Raw genomic sequence first — 26164 nt, 5'->3', positions numbered from 1 at the left:
ATTTGCCAAACACTAGACCATGATAAATTGCCAGTAGATCAAACATTTTAAAAATACTATAATAAAATATATGTACATCTTGGGAACAAGACATAATAAGTAATAGAAAATCCAGAAACGATAAATGGGATTGCATATATACAAAAAATAAAACGAGAACACCTAATATTTGCTATATACTTTCTTTCTGCTAGCCACTGTTTATACTGTTTATCATTTAATCTCAGAACAACCCGAAAAGACAGATTTCCTTTTATCTTCTCATTTTATAAATGAAGAAATTAAGGAATAGGAATCTGGAGGCACCACAAAGTTGTTATAAATGAATTAGTAAGATGATGAATACCTCATGGAAAAATGAGTTAGAATTTATGTAAAAGATGTTAGCGGAATAATATAAATGCTTAGGGAAAATATGGAAAGATGGTCAATATTATAATTAAAACAAAGTGAATCTTAATACAGAAGCATTTTACTCCGCTATTGGGTATTCTTAAACCATTGATAGATGGTATCACCTTTTTGGAGCATATTTTGGCAGTATATCAAAAGTTATAAAGTATATATTCTTCACCCAGCGTTTTGGCTTCTACAGAATTATCCTATTTAAATAATCAAGCACATGCATAAAAATATACTCAATAAAAAATTAACCTGAATGTCTACTAGAATATTTGTTGAAGCAACTTACTTCACCTTTAAAAGGTATTATTAATATGTATATAAGATAAATTTGTATGCATTGTTCTACAAAACTAAGGTATGATGTTAAGGTACATAAAGTAGGCTACTAAATACTTTGTATAGTATCACTTTTGCTTAGACAGTTTAAAGTATTTGTATGAATTTATATATGTACAGAAAAGCACCTGTAAGTGTGTTTTTCATAATCTTAACGTGGTACTATCTCTGTGATGGAAACAGATCATCTTTGCTTTATTCTTACTGTTCTGCATTCTGAATTGTTTGGAATGAATGAGGGCTATGTGTTTTCTGTAGTTGGAAAATAGAAGCCCTCAGCTCTGGGGTAACCTTACCTCTCTGAGGCAGGCTACCTCTGAACAGTGACTGAAATGAGCTGTGTAAGTTAATTAAAAGGGAAGAGGGGGCATTCATAAGTGTTCACATTTTAATGGAGATAAATTAATTGAACTTGTCAACTGTTTTCTTTATTCAATAAGGCACTAATGCATCTGCATTTGACCAGCTCATCCTCACGTTGGCATGGGATAGAGTTGACATTGCCAAAAATCATGTGTTTGTTTATGGACAGCAGTGGCTGGTATGTAAATAATCTACATACACTACGTCATTAAATTATACTGTGTAATAATAAAGTATTTGCTGGAACTGTGATCTAACTTGACATTTTATGCCTGCCTAAAATGCAGAATTAGTTTAGTTAACATTTCTATAACATCCAAATCCATTTAGGATCCTAGAAATGAAAGAAGTCTTAGAAATAGTGCCTGTATATCTGTGTTTATCAGGGATATTGGCGTGTAATTGTCTTGGGTTATTATCTGATTTTGGTATCAGGATAATGCTAGCCTCATGGAGTAAGTTTGGGAGAGTTTCCTCCACCTGTATTTTTTGGAGGAGATTAAGAGGATTGGAATTAATTCTTCTTTGAATGTTTGGTAGTATTCACCAGTGAGCTGTCTGGTTCTGCTCTCCTATTTGTTGGTAGGTTTTGATTATTGATTCAGTCTTCTTACTAGTAATTGGTCTGTTCACATTTTCATTTCATTGTGATTCAGTCATGGTAGGTTGTGTTTTCCTGGGAATTTAGCCATTTCTTCTAGATTGTTCAATTTTTTTTTAAAGCTTTTATTTATTTATTTGAGAGAGAAAGAGCACAAGCAGGAGGAATGGCAGAGGGAGAGGGAAAAGCAGGGTCCCCTCAGAGCAGGGAGCCCATAGGTTGTCCTTTTTTTTACATGAGAGAGAAAGCATGAGCAATGGGGAGGGGTAGAGGAAGAGGGAGAAGCAGACTCCTGCTGAGCAGGGAGCCTGAGTTGGGGCTCAATCCCAGGACCCCAGGATCATGACCTGAGCTGAAAGCAGATACTTAACCAACTGAGCCACCCAAGGCCCAGTTGTCTCAATTTTGTAGTGTATAATTGTTCATAGTAGTCTTTTATAATCATTTGTATTTCTGTGATATTAGCCATAACATCTCCTGTTTTATTTCTGATTTTGAGTCCTCTCCTTTTTTTTTTTTTTTTTTTGGTGAGTCTAACTAAAGGTTTTTCAACCTTTTATCTTTTCAATGAATCAGCTGTTAGTTTCATCTTCTCTATTGTTATTTTAGTTTCTATTTCATTAATTTCTATTTTAATCTTTGTTATGTCCTTCTAATTATGGGTTTTGTTTATTCTTTTTTTAATTCCTTGAGGTGTAAAGTTAGGTGTTTGAGACTTTTGAGATTTCTTGAGGTAGGCATTTATTGCTATTAGCTTTCCTCTTAGAACTACTTTGGTCGGGGCGCCTGGGTGGCTCACTGGGTTAAGCCGCTGCCTTCGGCTCGGGTCGTGGTCTCAGGGTCCTGGGATTGAGTCCTGGCTCTCAGCTCAGCAGAGGGAGCCTGCTTCCCTCTCCCTCTCTCTGCCTGCCTCTCTGCTTACTTGTGATCTCTGTCAAATAAATAAATAAAACCTTAAAAAAAAAAAAGAACTACTTTGGTCCATTCTACAAATTTGGTATGTTGTATTTCCATTTTTAATTATTTCAAGGTATTTTTTTTGTTTCTTCTTTGACTCATTGGTTGTTCATAGCATGTTGTTTAATTTTCACATATTTGTAACTTCAAGGTTTTTTTTTCATATAACTAATTTCTGGTTTCATACCACTGTATGTTTCATACCATTGAAAAGATGATTGATATGATTTGAGTTCTCCTGATTTTACTAAGACTTGTTTTATAGCCTACCATATGATCTATCCTGAAAAATATTCCATATTCACATGACAAGAATATGTGTTCTTTGGTTTTGGATGTGGGTGTTCTGTAAATAACTGTTAAGTCCATTTAAGGCCAGTGTTTTCTTACTGATTTTCTGTCTGAATGATCTATCTATCATAGATAGATAGGTAGGGGGTAGTATTAAAGTATCCTACCATTACCGTATTGCTGTCTCTTTCTCCCTTTGTGTCTTTTAATATTTCCTTTATATATTTAGGTTCTCCTGGGTTGGATGCATAAATATTTACAAATCTTGTATCTTCTTATTGGATTGACTCCTTTATTATTATGTAATGCCTTGTCTTATTACAATGTTTGTTTTAAAGTCTGTTTTGTCTGAGAAAAGTATTGCTATTCCATCTGTCTTTTGGTTTCCATTTGTATGGAATATCTTATTCTGTCCCTTCACTTTTAGTCTATGACTTTACATCTAAAGTGAGTCTCTTGCAGGCATCATATAGGTGATGAGTCTTGTTTTTTTTAATCCATTCAGACATTGTTTTTTGGCTTGATGGATGAATGGGTAAGGAAATTGTGTATATATATAATGGAATATTATTCAGCCATAAGAAAGAGTGAAATCTTGCCATTTGCGTGAAATCTTGCCATTTGCAACAACATAGATGTACCTTGAGATCACTATGCTAAGTGAAATAAAATACAATATAATCTCTTTTATATGTGGAAGTAAAAAAGAAAAATCAAGCTTACAGATAGAATAGATTAGGGGTGGGGAAATGGGGAAGATGGGTGAAGAGGGTCAAAAGGTTAAAAGAAGAAAGGGAGGGAGGGTGGAAGGGAAAAAAAAGAAATAGTCCTCTGTGTACAAGAGAATTCATTACAGTGTTATCTTAGGTATTTAGACCAGCTCCTTCTGTGGTATTTCCCATATTTCTAAATGGCAGCAACCTTTTCCCAGTTTGGGGGATAAGAAACCTTAGTGTCATTTTTTTATTTTCTCTTTTTCATATATTCTAGTCCAATTCCATTTGTAAATGTTTTTAGATCTACTTTCAAAACACCCATTTTTTTTTTTTTTTTTAAATCATCCTGGTCCATTCTACTATCACCCTTCTATATTGCTTCATAGCATCCTGTTTGGTTTCCATGTTTTCATTGTTCCTCTCCCTCTGGACAGAAGATGGATCACATCACATTTATGCAGATCATAATCCAGAGCCCTTATGGTGGCCTGTAGGGCTTCATATCTTCTGCCCTATTACTACCTCTCTTACCTTACATGTTAATACTATTCCCTTTGCACTCTTTTATGTCGCCATAAATTGGTATGTTCTTAAAACATACCAAGAATGCTCCCCTGATGTTGATACTTGCTGATTTTTCTCTCTGGAACAGTTTCCTCTAGATGCCTACCTGGACTTGATTCCTTTTTTTTTTTTTTCATTTCTTTTTTATAAAAAACATTTATTTATTTAAGTAACGTCTACACCCATTGTGGGGCTCAAACTCACGACCCCGAGATCAAGAGTTGCATTCTTCTGTCTGAGCCAGCCAGGCACCCCTCTTTTTCTGGTTTCTAATCAAACATGTTCTTCTCAATTAGGCTTTTATGGTTCACCCTGTTTTGTTTTGTTTTTAAGATTTTTATTTATTTATTCGTCAGAGAGCGAGAGAGCAAGCAAGGGGAGCAGCAGGCTGAGGGAGAAGAAGGCTCCCTGCTGAGCAAGGCTCCCTGCTGATACGGGACTTGATCCTCAGACTCCAGGATCATGACTTGAGCTCAAGGCAGACACCCAGCTGACTGAGCCATCTGGGTGTCCTCACCCTATTTTTAAATTTTATTATTTTAGGTTTATTTACTTTAGAGAGGGAGCATACTGGAGAGCACCAGGGTGTGGGTCGGGATGGGGCAGAGAAGAGAGGGAGAGAGAATCCCAAGAAGATGCCATGCTGAGTGCAAAGCCTGACTGGGGGCTTCATCTCATGATACTGAGATCAGAACTGGAGCCGAAACCAAGAGTCAGTCTCTCAACCAATTCCACCACCCAGGCACCCATCCCTTCTTTAATAGTACTCCCCTGTGATAGCATTTTCTGTGTTTTTTGCAATTTTTTCCTTTAGCATTTATCATCATATATCTTAGCTATTTTTTTTTCTCTTTTTACTTCTAGAAAGCAAATTTTATAGAGGCAAGAATATTAAAAAATAATATTTTTGTTAACCTGCTGTATTCACAGACTGGCATAGTAAACACTTGACAGATTTTTGTTACATGTCTGAATCACTAGGAAGCTTGGCAAAATAAATGTTCATCCCCACCTTGGATTATTTTACCTAGTCTTTTATAGAGGATGAGCTAGATCTTATCTGTCTACAAAATGTAAACAGAAAATTACAGAAAAGTGTACATAGCATAAACTTCATTGTAGCAAATTCTTTTTATCGACAGACATACATTCAGGCGTATCTACAGGCATTATGTAGTCATAGAACCTTTCTGAAAACTGTTATTATGGGGTATGTTTGTAGAGATGAGGGCCAGAGAAGACAAAGCTTTCTTTTATATCACTTTAGTATTTGATTATTTTTTTAAGCCATGGAAATGTGTTTCCTATAAATAATAAAAAAGAATAATTAGTCACTTCCATTCTTACAGGACTACAGAGGAAAAAAATCAATGTTAATCAGCTGTGGTAAAACTGTAACAGTAAACCAACCTTTTGTTCCCATGAATAGTTTCATTGGGTTTTTTAATCTCACATGTAAAGGCTTGGACAAAGCCTTTATCTTCTGTGTATATGTGGTTTATCTCGTGGATTTGTTCTGCACAGTATTATCTATTTGATTTTGTGCTTTCCTTCATGCTAGAATTTGCAGCATAATTGTTTTACTCTTCATTTTTTGGGAGTTCAGAATGCACTGACTATATGAAGAAATGTGGAACAAAATAGATACTTTTTATTTAAATATTTTTTTCTCAGATGTGGAAATTTTGTCAGACTTTATTGTTTTAAGGCAGTGGTTATAAACCTAATTCAGATAGAACACTTCTTTTAGTTCAATTCAGATAGAACATATCAGTTTTGTTACGACATTTTTATTTAATTATTATTATTTTTTAAAATATTTAATTTATTGATTTGACAGACAGAGATCACAAGTAGGCAGAGAGGCAGGCAGAGAGAGAGAGAGAGGAGGAAGCAGGCTCCCTGTGGAGCAGAGAGCCCAACGCGGGGTTCGATCCCAGGTCCTGGGATCTTGACCCAAACCGAAGGCAGAGGCTTTACCCACTGAGCCACCCAGGCGCCCCACGACCTTTTTATTATATGAAAATTGAGTTTCATTGAGTCCTTTCTGTACAAACTTTAAAAGGCAATCTAATGCCCTATTGTAATAAAGACAAAGTGATTTGTAATAAAAATACTCAGTGCAGAGGTGCTTAAGAATGCAACATATAGATGGCATAAGTAATTAGATACTTGCACTTACTTTATGTAGAATCAGTGTAAATCCTGCAGTTGTGATGCACACTAATACAGGAATGTTGTTGGTTCTTAAATTCCATGGGAGCAGAAAAACACCCACTACAAGTACAGGACCAAGGAAAGAGCAGGAAGAAGACCAAATAAGAATTAGAGTAAAAATAGTTAATGTTAGAATAAGAAATAACTTATCAGAATTATTTGTATGTGATAAAGACTCTTAACTAAGAGGAACAACATGCCATGATTAATTACCAGTTGTCAGTATGAGAAAATAAAAAAAGTTTTACATTGTTACTAATTAGTTTGGCCTCATCTTTAAGTGCAGTGTCAGAATATTTCCCTTGTTATCACATAGAACCAAGTGCTAAAAAAATACTGCAGAAAAAAGATCTTTCATCTTGAAGACCCATCATGTATAAGGTTTGCATTTAGTCTGTATCCTTCAAAAGATCTTGTGACCAAATCCTTTGCTGAATGATGAAAATAGAGGATAGATTGGAGAAAGAAATGTTGTAGAAGCTAGTCTATAGAAATTGTGCAGGTGTCTAGTAAACTTCTGAAGACAGAGTAAGATTGAAAAACGAGTCGTTAAAAAAAAAAAAAACAATCATTTTGATACTGATTTTTCACCATAAAGTTTTCTCTTATCATATGGTATATGTATAAAGTATATTAACATTAAATATATTATGTTCTATTAATAAAATACCCCTTATTAACGATACTTAATGAAATCTCTGTATTTGTGTCTCCATTAATTTAATAGCATTTGATTCAGAGTTTGTTGAAATCTATATAAAGAGTCCCTAAAAACTTGAAAGGTACAGCTTGTAAATGTTGACTGATACACATGTGTTACATTAAACTCAAACAGCACAGATGGTGTTCCTATTAGGAGATGTAATTTTTCTCTAATAGTGAATAATTTCTGTTAAAGTTCTAAAGAAGGCTAAGTACCATCTTATCTAATTTATATGGTAGTTGTATTTTTGAAAAGTTCATTTTGTAAAACCATGACAATACTTTGTGTTTATATGTAAAGCAGAACTATTGCATTTTTATTCATGAACACCTAACAGGATAGCAAAATTGTGTGAGATATGGGACAGTTACTTTTGAGTGAAATTGTCTGGCATGTTGTATGATCTCTGGTATCCTTTGAATGTTAGTAATGGCGCCCCTAGTTATTGAAATGATCCCTCCAAAGAAACCTTTCCTAAACATTAAGAACTGTTGCTCTAAGGTATTTTCCCCTAAATTTACTTAATGTATTCTCTCTCTCTCTCTCTCTCTTTTAATCCCTGTGTAACTCTCCTGCAGACATACTGCTTATGAAATGTTCTTTGAGGAATGCTACTCTGTAGAGGTCTTTTCTTCTATTCTCTTTATACCTTAAGTCCTTGCCTTTTACTATTTTGTGTGTGGTTTTTTTCTTTTGAGGTAGGGGAGGGGCAGAGGAAGGAGAGAATTTTAAGCAAGCTCCATGTGCAGCACAGAGCCGGATGCGGGGCTTGATCTCACAACCCTGAAATCATGACTCAAGCCAAAATCAAAAGTTGGACACTTAACTGACTGAGCCCCCAGAGCCCCTATTTTGCATCTTTTCAATTTTGTTCTAAAACCGTTCAGGAACAAATAAGGACTTGTATTTAGAACTATTTGTGCAATTGGACTATGAAACATATTAATTAACATTTATATTCTTTTAGGTTGGGTCCTTGGAACAAGCTATGCTTGATGCTCTTGTAATGGATAGAGTTGCATTTGTGAAACTTCTTATTGAAAATGGAGTAAGCATGCATAAATTCCTTACCATTCCTAGACTGGAAGAGCTTTATAACACAGTAAGTGTATGTTAAAATTCTTTGTTGACTAAAAGCTTTGGCAAAGTGTATGTTAAAATTCTCTGTTGACTAAAAGCTTTGGCAAGTGTCATTTTGCGTGAACATACCCAGTTTTACTGCTAAAACCTTTAATGATTTGCTTGTTACTTGGAAGAAGTAAAGCCAGTCTTAGGGTGGATTGACAGTCTGAAACCCTTTCCTTGTTTCTGGAGATTTTCCCTGTCACCATAGTCACATAGGAAGGAGGTAAATTGTTACTAACCTTGTCTTCCATTCCTTCCTGTCACCCCTTTTTAAAACCATAGGATCAGGATCAGCTTTTTTTTTTTTTATTTCTTTGACAGAGAGGCACAGCAAGAGAGGGAACACAAGTAGGGGGAGTGGGAGAGGGAGAAGCAGACTTCCCACCAAGCAGGAAGCCTGATGTGGGGCTTGATCCCAGGATCCTGGGATCAGGGCCTGAGCTGAAGGCAGACGCTTAACAACTGAGCCACCCAAGCGCCCCTAGGATCAGATTCTTTTTTTTTTTAAAAACATTTTTTTTTTTTTAGATTTTATTTATTTATTTGACAGACAGAGATCACAAGTAGGCAGAGAGGCAGGCAGAGAGAGAGAGGAGGAAGCAGGCTCCCTGCGGAGCAGCGAGCCCGATGGAGGGCTCGATCCCAGGACGCTGGGATCACGACCTGAGCTGAAGGCAGAGGCTTTAACCCACTGAGCTACCCAGGCGCCCCCTAGGATCAGATTTTTTTTTTTTTTTTTTTTTTTAAGATTTTATTTATTTATTTGACAGACAGAGATTACAAGTAGGCAGAGAGGCAGTCAGAGAGAGAAGGAAGCAGGCTCCCTGCTGAGCAGAGAGCCCCATGTGGGGCTCAATCCCAGGACCCTGGGATCATGACCTGAGCTGAAGGCAGAGGCTTTAACCCACTGAGCCACCCAGGTGCCCCGGATCAGATTCTTAATTACAGTTATTATATTTCCTTCTTTTTCCTCTTGGTAGTCATTTGTTACACCAAACTTCTTTTGATGCCTTTTCTTTTCTTTTTTATGCCTTTTCTTAAAGGAGAAACTACACGTTGTTTTTTCTTTTCTCTTTGTTTTTTACGTTCATGATTTTGACCTTATGGTATCCACCTTTTAGCTTGCATACCATTTTTCTTTTTTTTTTTCTAAAGAGCTCCTGAAAACTATTACCTTTACAAAGCCTTTCTCATTTCACATGTCTAGCATTGGAGAGAGTAAATACTGCCCTTGTTACTGTTTTTCCTTAACAACATTAATATAATTGTATTATATTTTGAGGTAAACTATTAACTCAATCCTTGCTTTCTAACTTTGACTTCACTGCAAAGCTCTGTTCATTCATCAGTTTCTGCCTGTTTATCTCCTCTTTTCATTCCTAATGTCTTTGTACTTTTTTTGTAATAGTCATACCACTTCAGTAATCTAATCTCCTTGTCCTTTATTCAAATCATTTTTAAACTAGTTATTATAATCCTATGTTTTACCATATCTTTCTCCAGTTAAAAAAAATTTTTTTTTAAAGATTTTATTTATTTATTTGACAGAGATCACAAGCAGGCAGAGAGGCAGGCAGAGAGAGGGGAGAAAGCAGGCTCTCTGTCAAGCAGAGAGCCCAGTGCGGGGGCTCGATCCCAGGACCCTGGGACCATGACCTGAGCCGAAGGCAGAGGCTTAACCCACTGAGCCACCCAGGCGCCCCCCCAGTTAAAAAATTTTTGCTAGCTCCCCGGTGTGTATAGAATAATACCCAAGCCCTTAGCTTGATTTCCAAATTTCTTCAGCTTATGATATTTCGCCCTAGCTAACTCTTATCAATTGGCCTTTTATTCCCACCCCACCTTCCCATACTGGATGTTTCAGTTATGTTGCCTATGTACTGTTTCCCAAAAATAAAAACTTCTAAAAAAAGCATTTCTTGTTTACATATTGCTGGTGTGTGTTTTTCTCTCAGCTACTCTCTACTTACTGGTATTTTATTCATTATTTAGAATGTAGTTCTAATGCCATGCCACTGCCTCCATGAATCCATTGGCATAGTTAGTTGAGGACAATTATATCTTCTCTGTGGATTGTAGATTTCTTTTGAGTAGGGAGTATATCTTTATTTTCCCCCATTTTTTTAATAGTATCTAGCAGAATTAGATTGAACTTTGTTAGCATTCTGCTCTTTCTAGCAAACAGATAAAAAAATTAAAAGGATTATTCATTGTGCTGAAGTAATAAGGTTTATCCCTGAAATGTAAAGCAGATAAAAAAATAATAAAAAATAAAAATTGATCCCATTAGCAAGGCAAGTAATTTTTTAAATTGTGTAACTCTGAGTTATTAAGATGACAGTTACTTTTCAGCATCAATTATTGATAAAATTTTTTTTAAGGTTAAAGGATTATGTAACATAAAGTAGTGGAGGGTCTTCTCCATTTCTCTCTGCTGTGTTTATGCTCTCTTTCTCTCAAGTAAATAAATTTTTAAAAAAATTTTTAAAAAAGAGAGGGTACAGCTCCGTTATTGTTTTCTTTCTTTCTTTCTTTCTTTTTTTTTTAAAATTTATTTATTTGACAGAAACAGAGATCACAAGTAGGCAGAGAGGCAGGCGGGGGAGGGGGAGGAGCAGACTCCCCGCTGAGCAGAGAGGCGATGTGGGGCTTGATCACAGGACCCTGGGATCATGACCTGAGCTGAAGGCAGAGGCTTTAACCCACTGAGCCACCCAGGCGCCCCTACAGCTCCATTATCAATGAAAGAAATGTAAATTAAAGATAGAATTAAAAGCTTGCAAAGTTTGCATGATTTATTTATTTATTTTTTTTTAAAACTTCATTTATTTGACAGAGAGAGACACGGGTGAGAGAGGGAACACAAGCAGGGGCTGTGGGAGAGGGAGAAGCAGGCTTCCCGCCCAGCAGGAAGCCTGATGTAGGGCTCAATCCCAGGACCCTGGGATCATGACCTGAATTGAAGGCAGACACTTAACGAATGAGCCACTCAGGCGCCCCAGTTTGTTTGTGAGATTTAAAATTTGTGTTTTTGCATAAATAAAACATAACCTAAATTATACATGTTATTGAAGGTGAGTATGACAATATGAAATGGTTTATCTTTTCTTTTGCTCCATTTTATGAACAGAACTTATTTAGCTGAAAAACAATGTAATTTGAGCAGGAGGGTTCATAAAGTCCTATAAGTAACAAAAAAGTTGTTATATTATTTTAGAAAAAAAATAATAGTTTGCTTTAATTTTTTCTCTTTAAAGAAACAAGGTCCAACTAATCCAATGCTATTTCATCTTGTTCGGGATGTCAAACAGGTAAGAGTTTCTTTTTATTTTTGAAAATGCTATTTTAAAAATTGGTTACATTTCATCTGTTTCTAAAACACATTTAAATATTGTACGCCTTAAAAATAGCAATAAAATGACATTTTTAAAAAGATTATATTTATTTATTTAACAGACAGAGATCACAAGCAGGCAGAGAGGCAGGCAGGGTTGGGGGTGGGGCAGGAAGCAGCTCCCTGCTGAGCAGAGAGCTAGATGTTGGACCCTGAGATCATTGTTGGATGTTGGAGACCTGAGCCCAAGGCAGAGGCTTAACCCACTGAGCTACCCAGGTACCCCATAAAATGACATTTTTTAGAACAAGATAAAATAGGGGCTAAATCTGTGGTGACATGGAAATAAAGAGCGTAACATATCAGAAATCAAGTAAAAGAAAAGTTTATGAAATAAGACCAAGTTACCTGAGTTTCTGGTTATCTGAGATTGAGTGTGATGAATTTCATGATGCTCATTGTCCATAAAGAAAGATCATTGACAGAATGTATCTTTCTCTGTGTTCAAAGAAACTTGTTACCTTGACCTGTAAAGGATATTGAGTAAACACATTGAAGGAAACACTGGATAGTGATCTTCATGGCATATTTTGCGAGGGAAAATGCTGAAATGTTGAAATCATCCATGAATGCTCTCTTAATATCCATACTGACTGTGATTAAATAGACAACACTATTACATGATCTAAAGCCATCCTGTGGTGACCAGATTTGATATACTAATATCCCCCTTCTCTTCTGTTGGGATCCTTTGTGAATTAATAGTTTTATTTATTTATTTTTTTTTTTTTTAAGATTTTATTTATTTATTTGACAGAGAGAGAGAGAGATCACAAGCAGGCAGAGAGGCAGGCAGAGAGAGGGAAACAGGCTCCCCGCGGAGCAGAGAGCCCGACGCGGGACTCGATCCCAGGACCCCGAGATCATGACCCGAGCCGAAGGCAGCGGCTCAACCCACTGAGCCACCCAGGCACCCGAATTAATAGTTTTAGACATTTACTTATTTATTTTTTTTTAAAGATTTTATTTATTTATTTGACAGAGACAGAGATCACAACTAGGCAGAGAGGCAGGCAGAGAGAGGAGGAAGCAGGCTCCCTGCTGAGCAGAGAGCCAGATGCGGGCCTGGATCCCAGTACCCTGAGATCATAACCTGAGCTGAAGGAAGAGGCTTTAACCCACTGAGCCACCTAAGCGCCCCAGTTTTAGACATTTATTAAAAATGTTATAGTCATTTAAAATACTGGTATCTAATAGTTTTGCTTTCCTAAATGAAAAGATAATCATTTAATGAAATGAAATATTTTTTAGTTTCTGAGATAAAATATTTGTTTTCTAGAATTCTTCATTCAGACTTCTACTTGCTGTTAAATGGAGTGTACTATTAAAAAACTGAAAAATTAAAATAGAAATGTCATTTTCTGTTTTAATTTTTTGTTTTGTCACTTATTTAATACTAACTAAGATCCCATGGGGAGAACCTAGACTTTATTATATTTAAAAATATTTTTTCTTTAATTCAGTTTTTTAATGTGTTATTAAAACATTTTACATACCATAAAATTGATCCATTTAAAGGGTTTAGTTCAGTGGCTTTTAGTATATTCACAGTTTTGCAACTATCACTACAGTCTTTAATTTTAGAGTAACCTTGAACTCCTCATTAGTAGTCACTCCCCATTCCTGCTTTCTTCTCTGCTTCCTGCCACTCTCCTGCCTTAGACAACTATTAATCTACTTTTTATCTGTATGGATTTGCCTATTCTGGACATTTCACACTGAATTATGGTTTTTTTGGTTGTTGTTAAAATAATTAAGGCTTCCTCCCCCCCCCCCCCCCCCCCCCTCAGAAAGCTTGAGTGATGGGGAAACCTTCAGTCCAGGGCTTTCTAAAACACATTTGCATTATGATTTACTTATGTGGGTTAGCAGAAGGAACTATAGTGTTTTTAATTCTAGAAACAAGTAAGAGATTTGTTGTAGATTGACTATTTTTACATTGTTGGCTATACTAAATAAGTCAAGTTTTTTTATTTCTGTAAGTGAAAAATCCTAAAGTAAAGTAGTAATTGACTATTTTCTGATTCAAATTAATAAGTGAGTATTATAAGTAGTATTTGTATAGTTTGAGAAATTGCTTATCATACTTTTTTTTTTAGGTAACTCACGTTATTTCCCTTAATTTAAGTATTTCCCATTTAAGTGGGGTCATATCATGGTATTTCTCAAATTTTTAAAAAAAATTTTTATTTATTTATTTGACAGAGATAGAGACAGTGAGAGAGGGAACACAAGCAGGGGGAGTGTGGAAGGAGAAGCAGGTTTCCTGCTGAGCAGAGAGTCTGATGCGGGGCTCGATCCCTGGACCCTGAGATCATGACCTGAGCAAAGGCAGACGCTTTGCGACTGAGCCACCAAGGCACCCCTTTGTCAAATCTTTAAAATTTATTTTTTAAATGTTTTTTTGTCAAAAAATTTTTAAAGAAAACTAAAAACGTACATGATAATCCTCATTCATAAAGCATATTTTGAGGTTGCTGAAAACAAAATAAAAAGAAAAATCTTGCATTTAAGGTGAAAAATGTATTTTAAATATTTATATGAGAGAGAGAGAGAGCATGAGCAGGGGTAGAAGAAAAGGAGAAGCAGAACCCCCACTGAGTAGGGAGCTGGACACAGGACTTGATTCCAGGCTGATTGGATCAAGACCTGAGCCAAAGTCAGACGCTTAACTGATTGAGCCACCTAGGCATCCGAAAATATTTTTTGATTAATTTCAAATCAGAGATTTAAGGAATATAAGTATCTAGAAATTTAAAACTTCACAGATGAAACCAAATTATAAAAGGTATAAATATTTTTTAAAGTACTGCTGCACCTAGGGGCCCCTAGGTGGCTCAGTCAGTTAAGTATCCATTTTGTAAAGATAGATATTTCTTGATTTTGACTCAGGTCATGAGCTCAGGGTCATGAGATCCAACCCTGCATCAGGCTCCACACTCAGCATGGAGTCTGCTTGAGATTCTCTTTCTCCCTCTTCCTCTGCGCCTGCCGGCCCCTGCACTGTACGTGCGTGCATACTTGCGCTTGCTCTCTCAGATCTTAAAAAAAATTTTTTTAAAGTACTAATTTTATGAAATTATAATTAGGGAAATGGAAAGAATGGTGATGGTAGGAGGGTAGAATTGGTTAATACATGTAAATTACCTAATGATTAGACCCTTTTAAGATTATTTAATGAGATTAACCAAATATTTGATTCCGAACAGGCAGTCTTCCAAATTCACAAATGGCTCAGGTTCCAAAAAATTGTTGCCCCGGGAAAATGAATTCTTAGTTCTACACAGTGTTATAAGTGGTGGTTTAAATCTTAGATGAGGCTATAGAAACTTGGGTACTGTATAATATAACCAATATAGTTTTGGCTAAAAAATACTTACAAGTACTTTTGGGCCTGTCTAGAAACGTAATTAACATTTATAGCATTGTTTTTGCAGGGAAATGTAATTTATGATAATGTGCCACAGTGAAAATAGAGTACTTGGCTCTTGGAAGCTCCTTTGCTTCTATGTGTGAAGTATTAGGACAGTGGAAAGATCAAATGATCTTACTGCTATAAGCCATGCTTCTGTCACAATACCTTTGTGACTTTAAAACTTCAGAATCACCTCTTTTTACAGAAGGAAATGAGAAACAAGTTACTTCCTTCTCCTGTAAAGATAGCTGCTGGCAACCCCAGCTTCCTGTAACAAATAAACATTTATCATTTTGGAGAATAGGTGTATTTCTAGGCATGCTTGGAAATATTGAGAAATATCCTATTTAAAACTAATGTTTTATTTCCAGGGGAATCTTCCTCCAGGATATAAGATCACCCTAATTGATATAGGACTTGTTATTGAATATCTTATGGGAGGAACCTATAGATGCACCTATACTCGGAAACGTTTTCGATTAGTATATAATAGTCTTGGTGGAAATAATCGGGTATGTAATATTTTGGGGGAAGTCTATATATGTACTTTGTATTGTATACTTTATAAGCTAAAAATTCTTAAAAACTCACATACCTTAAAAGTTTAAAATTACTGATATTCTTGGAATGGTGAAAGTAGCATCTTAAAATATGATATTTTCAACTGTAAGACTACATAGAAATATTTTGTAATTGAAATCCAAATCATTTTTTTCTGTGTGTGTATAAACACATTTGTACATATGTATGAATTAATTCTCGAATTTTTATGACATCGGTATATTTAAATCTGTAAAAACTTAATAAACTTTCATTTTCAGAGGTCTGGCCGAAATACCTCCAGCAGCACTCCTCAGTTGCGTAAGAGTCATGAATCTTTTGGCAATAGGGCAGATAAAAAGGAAAAAATGAGGCACAATCATTTCATTAAAACGGCACAGCCCTATCGACCAAAGGTATGTTCACATAAATTTTACCTTTTCTGGATTTTGTTCTGTCTAATTTACTAGTATTTATGAAACAGAAAACTACTTGTTTTAGCAAGAATGAACTTTTGTTCCTAGATACATCTTTGATTATTCGGTTTGCCATATACAGAAAGATATTTATTATGAGTTAACAATTCTATCAGGTTTTTTATATTTAGCTATAATAAAAATTTTTAAATGTTTTGATAAATGCTTAAGTGCCTCCTTTTATTCCACTTTAACTTGATTAACAACATGTAAGGTAAGTGTTTCAGGCATACTGTTGAATTCCATTAAAATTATGTTTTATCAGATACTAGTTGAAATATTTAGGCCCTTTAATTTCAGAGAACTTTATTACAGTGGTTTTTTTTGTTTGTTTGTTTGTTTTTTTTTAGAAATAACCATTTCTATAAAATCTGAGCTGTAATAAAGTATATAAAATTTATACCATTTTGATTTGTGCAGTTATATGAAGTTGAAGAAAATGTAAAAGGAGACTTTATAAAAATTCTCACATTAACGTCATATGGCCTTATTATAATGAATCTTAAACATTTGTTTTTCCTTGAAGATTGATACAGCTGTTGAAGAAGGAAAGAAGAAGAGAGCCAAAGATGAAATTGTAGATATTGATGATCCAGAAACCAAGCGCTTTCCTTATCCACTTAATGAACTGTTAATTTGGGCTTGCCTTATGAAGAGACAGGTCATGGCCCGGTTTTTATGGCAGCATGGTGAAGAATCAATGGCTAAAGCATTAGTTGCCTGTAAGATCTATCGTTCAATGGCATATGAAGCAAAGCAGAGTGACCTTGTAGATGATACTTCAGAGGAATTGAAACAGTATTCTAAGTAAGTTATATTTTATCATTTCAAACATTTAAGAAATACAAGATCATGTTTAAGTGGAGGTTATAGTGTCATGCAGTAAATGGATATATATAGGTATAATTTTATTGGCACAATTAAAATGTATTAGGTAATATTTATTTATTTTTCTTATTGAAAATGGAGCGGGGAGAGGGAGAGGAAGATAGAGAATCTTAAGCAGGCTCCTCACTGGGGCATGGACTAGGGCGAGTCTTGGGCTTGATCTTCCAACCCTGAGATCATGACCTAAGCCAAAATTGGGAGTTGGAAGCTTAACTGACTGAGCCACCCAGGCACCCCAAAATTTATTAGGTAATTCTTAAAATTCAGAAGGAAACTTTCCTGTTTATGCATGTAAATAGAAGTTATTGTTTACAACTCAAGAGTCAAATATTTTGACAAGAAAGAAGAAATGCCAGAAGTCAGTTTTAATAATTGCACGTACTAGCAATTAATTAGATTAAAAGTTCCATTTGAAGTGGTAAGGAAAAGAAGAAAGTGAGGTTTTTGAGCTGTGTTCCAAGAAAATGAATTGAATTCAACCAGAAGGTCATTTCAGAATGTGGATGTACATCTATGGAAGAGTAAAACAGTTCACAGATGTTTACACTTAGGGTAATAATGAATATTCAGCTGGAAAGATGGTTTGTAGGAAACTTAATGGTAGAAAATAGGACTTACCTCTCCCAAAATGGGCTGTCTTTGGAAGAGAGTTAGTGTTATTACCGAAAATAACTCAAGCCGGGAGGGGTGCCTGGGTGGCTCAGTCAGTTAAGCATCTGCCTTCAGCTCAGGTCATAATTCTGGAATCAAGCCCCACATTAGGGTTCCTGCTCAGTGGAGAACCTGCTTCTCCCTCTCCCTCTACTGCTCCCCCTGTTTGTACACTCTTTCTCTGTGTCTCTCTCTTTCTTTGTGTCAAATGTATAAATAAAATCAACTCAAGCAGGGATCTTATGATCACTTAACTCTGGGGATTTAAGACTCAGATATTTTTCATGATTAGGTTAGTGTCTATTCACATTTTTCTTTCTATGGGGTACCAAACCTCTTTTATTTATTTATTTATTTAAAGATTTTATTTATTTATTTGACAGAGATCACAAGTAGGTAGAGCAGCAGGCAGAGAGAGAGGGGGAAGCAGGCTCCCCGCTGAGCAGAGAGCCCGATGCGGGGCTTGATCCCAGGACCCTGGGATCCATGACCTGAGCTGAAGGCAGAGGCTTCACCCACTGAGCCACCCAGGCGCCCCTCTTTTATTTATTTTTTAAAAGATTTTATTTATTTATTTATTTATTTGAGAAAGAGACAGAGATGGCAACAGAGGTAGTGAGAGAGAACACAAGTGGAAAGGAGAGGGAGAAGCAGGATCCCTGACGACACGGGGCTCCATCCCAGGACCCTGGGATCATGACCCGTGCCTGAGGCAGATACCTAACCAGCTGAGCCACCTGGGCACCCCTGTGTTTGAGATACTATATAAATAAGAGTTTTTGTAGAGAGCAGCTTAACATTGTCAGTTTGGGTTTCCTGTGAGACTGGAGTTTTTATTTCCAAGACCAGTGAAAAATTCTTTGTAGTCTACCCTTTCAGACTTGTTCTTAATGTGACATATTTTAATATTTTGTGACATTTGCGTAGTAATAGATATCTGGAAACAGCCACTATGATTCTAATGCCTCATAATTCCCTGAGTGTTAAAATATTAAATGTAAATGTTATTATATTAAATATAAACATTAAATTTAAAATGTTATGAAATTGTATAAAAATAGTGTCTAAAACTGCAGTTTGGTAATACAAATGTTTTGGCTTTTATCTTTTGATAGTGATTTTGGTCAACTAGCAGTTGAATTACTAGAACAATCCTTCAGACAAGATGAAACCATGGCTATGAAATTGCTCACTTATGAACTGAAAAACTGGAGTAATTCCACCTGCCTCAAGTTAGCAGTGTCTTCAAGACTTAGACCTTTTGTAGCTCACACCTGTACACAGATGTTGTTATCTGATATGTGGATGGGAAGGCTGAATATGAGGAAAAATTCCTGGTACAAGGTATAACTTAGAAACAATTATGTAAAGTATGTGATTAGATAAAAAGAGGAATTAGCCCAGATATATAGTAAAATGCCTTGATTTATGAGGGTGGTGGGGGTGGCAGTGTTGACATTTTATCTCTGGTGGCATGAAGTAGCCTCTTTTTTCCTTCTGTTCTTCACTCTGAATCCTTTTCAGGTATGATTATTGCCCCTCTCTGATCCAGAAGCAAGAGGGCAACAAAGGAAGTATTGGTATTTACAGCCCTGAGCAGCCATGAAAAAAAGTTGCTTCTTTATTAAAAGATGATTTCCAAATTCTAAAATTGAGCTCCTGTCTGCTAACTTAATAATTTGTTACTTTTTTCTTAAATAATTTACATGAAGTATATTGGATATGTGTAGTTTTGATGGTTAAGAATTTGGGTAAAATATTGGCTGGTACTTTTGGTTTCATCATAGTGAGAGATACTACTTTAAACTTTCCTTTTCATTATCTTATATCTTAAATAAGGTACAGAGATATAGAACGCAGAAATCAGGCAAGTGGTTTAACCATTGTAAGTAGATAACAAATACTGATATCTAATAAAAATAATGGTGAAAGATTAACCAGTAGAAACCCTGATACTCAATTATAATTTCTTTATGCTGTAGGATTATGCAGGTAATAACATAAAATTTTACGAATAAACCTCTTTGTTTATAGAGGCACAAGCTGAGTAAACATGTGATGACATGGAACAGTTGCAAAGAGATTAAGGATAAAATTATGCACATAATAACTTCATAAGGCTTAAATTTTCTTTAAAAAATGTATTTTCTGAACAAACAAATAATTATTAGATCTTTTCTATATCCTCACATCATAGTGCTCAAATGTTTTTTTACTCCTTAAATCAATTCAACCTGGGCCTCTTTAAATATTATACGCAAGTATAAAAATGAAGTTCTTGGTTTTTCCTATACTAACGGGCAGATTGGCTAACAAAATATTTAATACCTTTTTATTCTTGAAGATAATTAATTTTAAAATGTAAACTTACATGTTTCTAAAATTTTTAGGTCATACTAAGCATTTTAGTTCCACCTGCCATATTAATGCTGGAATATAAAACAAAGGCTGAGATGTCTCATATTCCACAATCTCAAGATGCCCATCAAATGACAATGGAAGATAGCGAAAACAACTTTCAAAACATAGCAGAAGAGATTCCCATGGTAAGGAGGAAGAATATTTTTAAGTAAATATAAACTTTTTTGAATAAATATATGATGTGTTATTTTTATTTTAGGAAGTGTTTAAAGAAGTAAGAATACTGGACAGTAATGAAGGAAAGAATGAAATGGAAATACAAATAAAATCAAAAAAGCTTCCCATTACAAGAAAGTTCTATGCCTTTTATCATGCACCAATTGTAAAATTCTGGTTTAATACGGTATGTTATATGTTTTTTAAATTGTGTGAGCATAATGTTTTTAAAGGATAAGCTTTAAGGGATCTTGTTCTAAAGTCGATATTTATCTTGATATAACTTAGATCATTGACAAGCCATTTTCCACTTAAAAGAGTATAAGTTTAACTTAGTTTTATTCCAGTTGCCATCATATATAATGATAAATGCTAACAAACCTTAATTCTGATTGGATCCAGAAATTGACTAAACAGAAATGTGATAACCATTTATCACCTGCCTTTGTAAGCAGGTATCAAATACTAATCAAATCTATCAAATCGACCAATAACATTGGTGAGGATTAACCAGAGGAGACATTGATATATCTTTGTGCTTTAGGATTTTGCAGAGAATGTGTAAAATTTTTGAAATGAACCTTTTTGCAATGTTTTGCAAAACATAAATGGTGGGCCGCCTGGGTGGCTCAGTAGGTTAAGCGTCTGCCTTCTGCTCAGGTCATGATCTCAGGGTCCTGGGATCGAGTACTGTGTCAGGCTCCCTGCTCAGCGGGGAGTCTGCTTCTCTCTTTCCCTCTGCCTCTCCCCTGGCTTGTATGCACACGCTCTCTCTCTGTCGCTCACACTCTCTCAAATAAATAAATAAAATTTTAAAAAAAGAACAACCCTGTTGGCCAAATAGAAATTTCTTTTTTCTTTTCTTATTTTTTGGGAGTTTCCTGCCCTGCTTTGCAATAGCTTAAATCATGAATGTGATTGTTTTAATGCTGGTAGAGGCAAGGAGACTGATAAGAGGATTCTTAGATACAATTGTCCAAGGGTAGACAAATCTGGGTTTTCCTCTGAAACGAAATAACTCTTCAGATGTTATTATACATAGAGCTTACATAGTATAATCTTTTTTTTTAATTAATTTATTTATTTGACAGACAGAGATCACAAGTAGGCAGAGAGGCAGGCAGAGAGAGAGGAAGGGAAGCAGGCTCCCTGCTGAGCAGAGAGCCTGATGCGGGGCTCCGTCCCAGGACCCTGGGATCATGACCTGAGCTGAAGGCAGAGACTTAACCCACTGAGCCACCCAGGCGCCCCTAGTATAATCTTTTTTGTTGAGAGTATCAAAGGTGGTATGTTCCCATACCTAGGGAAAATGCTTTCCATATCTGTTTTTATTTCTTGGGATTCAACCTCATTGACTAGGATTTAGGAGAATACCAGTTGTGTGCTTTCTTCAGCAGCACATATACTAAAATTGGAAGGAAAATACCAGTTGTCTTTCCTGGGAGTAGTATTTGATTGGAGGAAGGAGGAAGCAGGTGGTATGTGTTTCTTGATGATGATGGTGATGAAGTTCTTTAGTATACTTAATATGGTACTTTAGGTGTAGTATAAATTAAATGGAATTATATGAACTATGCTGAGAACATAAATATTTTATTATAAAATTCTTCTTATAGGAAATACTAAAAAGTCATTGAAGTTCTAGAACACCATAGTGTTCTGCTCCAGGAACCAATTATGTTTTTTTTTTTTTTAAGATTTTTTATTTATTTATTTGACAGAGATCACAAGTAGGCAGAGAGGCAGGCAGAGAGGGAAGGGGGAAGCAGGCTCCCTGCTGAGCAGAGAGCCCAATGCGGGGATCGATCCCAGGACCCTGAGATCATGACCTGAGCCAAAGGCAGAGGCTTTAACCCACTGAGCCACCCAGGCAGCCCACCATTTATGTTTTGATTGATAAATGCAGTGTCTGCACTGAAGTTACTTGTAAAACTTTTTTTTAAGACTTTATTTATTTTAGAGAGAGAGCACACATGAGCAGGGGGAGGGGCAGAGGGAGAGCGAAGACTCCACCACAAGCATGAAGTTCTTCTCACAACCCTGAGATCATGACCTGAGCCAGAACCAAGAACCAAGAACCAGACACTTAAACTGACTGAGCCACCCAGGCACTCCTAAAACTGATTTAACGAATGAAGCTTGGAGATAGTTCACAGGGGTTTATTTAGTCTCTCTTTTGTATGTTGGATTGAAAATTTTGATAGTTAAAATTTTATCGTGTAATTAATATTCATATTTTGTGTTTTTCTAGTTGGCATACTTAGGATTTCTGATGCTTTATACATTTGTAGTTCTTGTACAAATGGAACGATTACCTTCAGTTCAAGAATGGATTGTTATTGCTTATATTTTTACCTATGCTATTGAGAAAGTCCGTGAGGTATGTCTGTAGTTTTTTTTTTTTCTCAAAGATTTTATTTATTTATTTATGTCCGTAGTTTTCGTGCCAGTTACTTACTGTATATAGGGAGGGTGTTTGGTTTTTGACATGTATGTGGGTATGTGTATGTGTTATTCATAAGCAGTAGGTGATAACATAGAAGTGTATGTTTATTTTTGATATTCTAAAAATTACAACATAAGAATAGAGACTAGTAAGTTTACTTTGTCAGTTACAAAGTTGATGATTTGTCTCAGAAACATGGCCTAGATCTGTTTTATGTTTTGTTTCCTCAACATTTATATTAATGCTCTTTGTCACTCTTCAGAAAGTATTAATTACACATTTAGCCAATCAGGTAGGTAAATTATAAACCGGTTTTTACTTTGCTGTTATATTGAATATCCCACTGAAGTGTGCTGTATTGCCTATTGAATCGTCATTTAGATTTAGATTCCTGTGTCTATCACAGTTTTCAGTTTAAATTTTCTAACATCTTGATTTTGAAAAATTCTTTTTTCCTTAAATGTTTATACTTTTTATTCAAGCAATTAACTGCATAATTACAGTTTTATAACACACTAACTTAAATACTTTTGAATTATTTCATGTCTTTGCTGTAGATTTAGAGAATACATTATGCTGTAAAAACAAGTGAAAGCCTTGTACTTCCTTCCACTTGGGTGTCATAGGAATTTGTCTTCTTAAATAGTTTATTGTACCTTTTTAATTCCTCTGAGTGCCATGGTTTATATGTTTATGAAATCTGTTGTTTTACCAACATGTTTAAAACATTAAATTGTTAAATGATAAAAATAAGTTTCAAATAATTTTTTTTAAAGATTTTATTTATTTATTTGACACAGAGAGAGATCACAAGTAGGCAGAGAGGCAGGCAGAGAGAGAGAAAGAGGAAGCAAGCTCCCTGCTGAGCAGAGAGCCCGATGCAGGCCTCGATCACAGGACCCTGAGACCATGACCTGAGCTGAAGGCAGAGGCTTAACCCACTGAGCCATCCAGGCACCCTCAAATAATTTTTTAAGTGCATATTCAGAAAAGAGTTATACAAGGACTCATTAGATTGTAACAACTGGTAGCCTTTAGTGTGAAGGGAAGTTAATTGGCTAAAGGAAGAAGAATGGAAGGGAGACTTTTCAGTGCTTATTTTTATATACACTATGATTTTGAATCTATAAATATATTACCATTCCCCACAAAGAAGAAATTTAAATTTTTTTTTTAAGATTTATTTATTTGAGAGAGAGCAAGCATGATTGGGAGGAGGAGCAGAGGGAGAGAAACTCAAGCAGACTATCCGCAGAGTGTGGAGCCCAGCACATGACCGTAAGATCATGACCTGAGCCAAAATCAAGATTTGGTCACTTAACTGACTGAGCCACCCAAGCAATGCAAATTTTTAATTTTTATATTCAAGAGAAGAGATAAGTACAGATACTTAAACCATCGAGTTGTTTGCTTTCTGTAAATAAGACACCGTTGGAAGATCCTATCAGGATATCCTGTTGTTTCAATGAAAAATAAAACAACTTTCAGAAGTATCTCACTTTCTAGAGAGCTCTGTTCTAATTTAAGATTTTCATCTTCTTAGTAGAATGACCTTGGTTGAATAGGTCATTTATTTGTGGGTATATGTACACACACACACACACACACACGTATGTAGAATGAGGATATAGAAGTAGCTGTCTCTGATATCTTACTGAATTGTTTTAGTGATCAAATACATCATCAGATCCCAAGATAAACATACTTTGACAAATACTATATAATTTAATTTATATGTGAGATTTGAGAAACAAAAGCAGAAACAGACCTATAAATACAGAGAACAAAATGATCGTGGGGAAGGAGGAGAGGAGAGATGGGTACAGTGGGTAAAGGGGAGTGGGTAGCACAGGTGTTTAGTTACGGAATGAATAAGTTCCAGGGATGAAAGATAACAGCACAAGGAATATATAGGCAGTGGTATTGTAATAGCATTGTATGGTAACAGATGGTAGCTGTACTTGTGAGCAGAGCATAATATATAGAATTGTTGAATCACTGTGTTGTATATCTGCAAGTAATGTTTCACACTAACGTGTTAACTGTACTTCAGTTTAAATAAATACTTTGAGGGGTGCCTAGGTGGCTTATTTGGTTAAAGTGTCTGCCCTTGGCTCAGGTCATCTGGGATCGAGCCCTGAGTTGGGCTACCTGCTTGGCGGGCCGTCTGCTTCTCCCTTCTCCACTCCGGCCATGCTGACTCTCTTTCTCTCAAATAAAATCTTAAATACAAAAATACTTTGAAATACTAAAAGATATGTAAAATTCCATTGTGATATTATAATTGAATGCTGATACATGTTTTAATAGGAAGAAATTGATTTCTTAAACAATTCAGTTTAATTTCTTTTTTTTTTTAAACCTGTAGATCTTTATGTCTGAAGCTGGAAAAATAAGCCAGAAGATTAAAGTGTGGTTTAGTGATTACTTCAATATCAGTGATACAATTGCCATAATTTCTTTCTTCATTGGATTTGGACTAAGATTTGGAGCAAAATGGAACTTTGAGAATGCATATGATAATCATGTTTTTGTTGCTGGAAGATTAATTTACTGTCTTAACATAATATTTTGGTATGTGCGTTTGCTAGATTTTCTAGCTGTAAATCAACAGGCAGGACCTTATGTAATGATGATTGGAAAAATGGTAAGTTGAGAGGCGTCTGATAATACTCATGGGTTTATTGATATTTTTTCTTGAAATCCTAAAAACCTGTCCTTAATATAGTTTTATTTGAACTAGAGTATGTTATTTCATGTTTATTTGCCTCATACTTCATATTGGCCAATCCTCAAGATACTGATTTTTGAAGAAAATATGTGATGGGATAAGATTAAGAAAACCATATTTTATTCATTTTATCTTAAAATGTCTTAATTTTTAAATGCTACTTTCTAGGGCTATTTGAGATCAGAATGAAAAAAAAAATTGTTAGCTACCATTTGTGAAGTTATTTTCATCTTTACTAACGCTAGCCTAGTCATCTGGCACCTGCAGCAATCTAGTAAAATCTGTTTACTCACAACCACTGCGGCCTGTCTTCAGTCTACATTATAGCTAGAGTAATTTCAAAATGCGTATCTGAGTATGTTACTTGCCTTCTTCAAAAAAATCTTACACTTCCACATTACCCCTAGAGATCAGTATACTTAATGAAATCCATGAGTTCTGCCCAGTTTGACTGTTCCTTTTCTTTATTTTTCCAATAGGAACATCTTTGCTTTCTTTTAAAGTGTCCTCTCTTACCATTTTTGACCTCTGGTCTGTGCTATAATGACACAGGCCTTTCTATGTTTTCTTTAACATATCCCCTACCAAGGTACCATAAACTTATGTTCTTCTTTCTGCCAGGAATGACTACCCTCATCTACACTCAGATCATTAGCTCTTTCAGTTACATACAGATCACATTTTCAACATAATTTTTGTTTTGGGGAGAGCTTTTTTGGTCCTTTCCTACTAGATCAAGTTTATTTGCTTTGAAGTTTTATGGGACCT

The 26164-nt window shown here is 35.5% G+C and overlaps 1 protein-coding gene across 1 annotated transcript in view; it reads left to right on the top strand.

The window, feature by feature from the left end:
* Positions 1-26164, top strand: part of LOC111158565 (transient receptor potential cation channel subfamily M member 7) — a 116549-nt gene that overhangs the window by 46993 nt on the left and 43392 nt on the right. Inside the window, exons 11-21 of the mRNA XM_022520679.1 lie at positions 1182-1282; positions 8121-8255; positions 11536-11589; positions 15459-15599; positions 15909-16043; positions 16630-16910; positions 18758-18986; positions 20033-20188; positions 20263-20406; positions 22471-22599; positions 25034-25312. Coding sequence (XP_022376387.1) covers positions 1182-1282; positions 8121-8255; positions 11536-11589; positions 15459-15599; positions 15909-16043; positions 16630-16910; positions 18758-18986; positions 20033-20188; positions 20263-20406; positions 22471-22599; positions 25034-25312 — 1784 coding nt within the window. The remainder of the gene's footprint in view (positions 1-1181; positions 1283-8120; positions 8256-11535; positions 11590-15458; positions 15600-15908; positions 16044-16629; positions 16911-18757; positions 18987-20032; positions 20189-20262; positions 20407-22470; positions 22600-25033; positions 25313-26164) is intronic.

The sequence above is a fragment of the Enhydra lutris genome, unplaced genomic scaffold (genome assembly GCF_002288905.1).
Source record: "Enhydra lutris kenyoni isolate GAN:26980312 unplaced genomic scaffold, ASM228890v2 scaffoldscaffold4, whole genome shotgun sequence".
NCBI lineage: Eukaryota > Metazoa > Chordata > Mammalia > Carnivora > Mustelidae > Enhydra > Enhydra lutris.
This window is presented reverse-complemented; position numbering and strand designations above follow the sequence as displayed.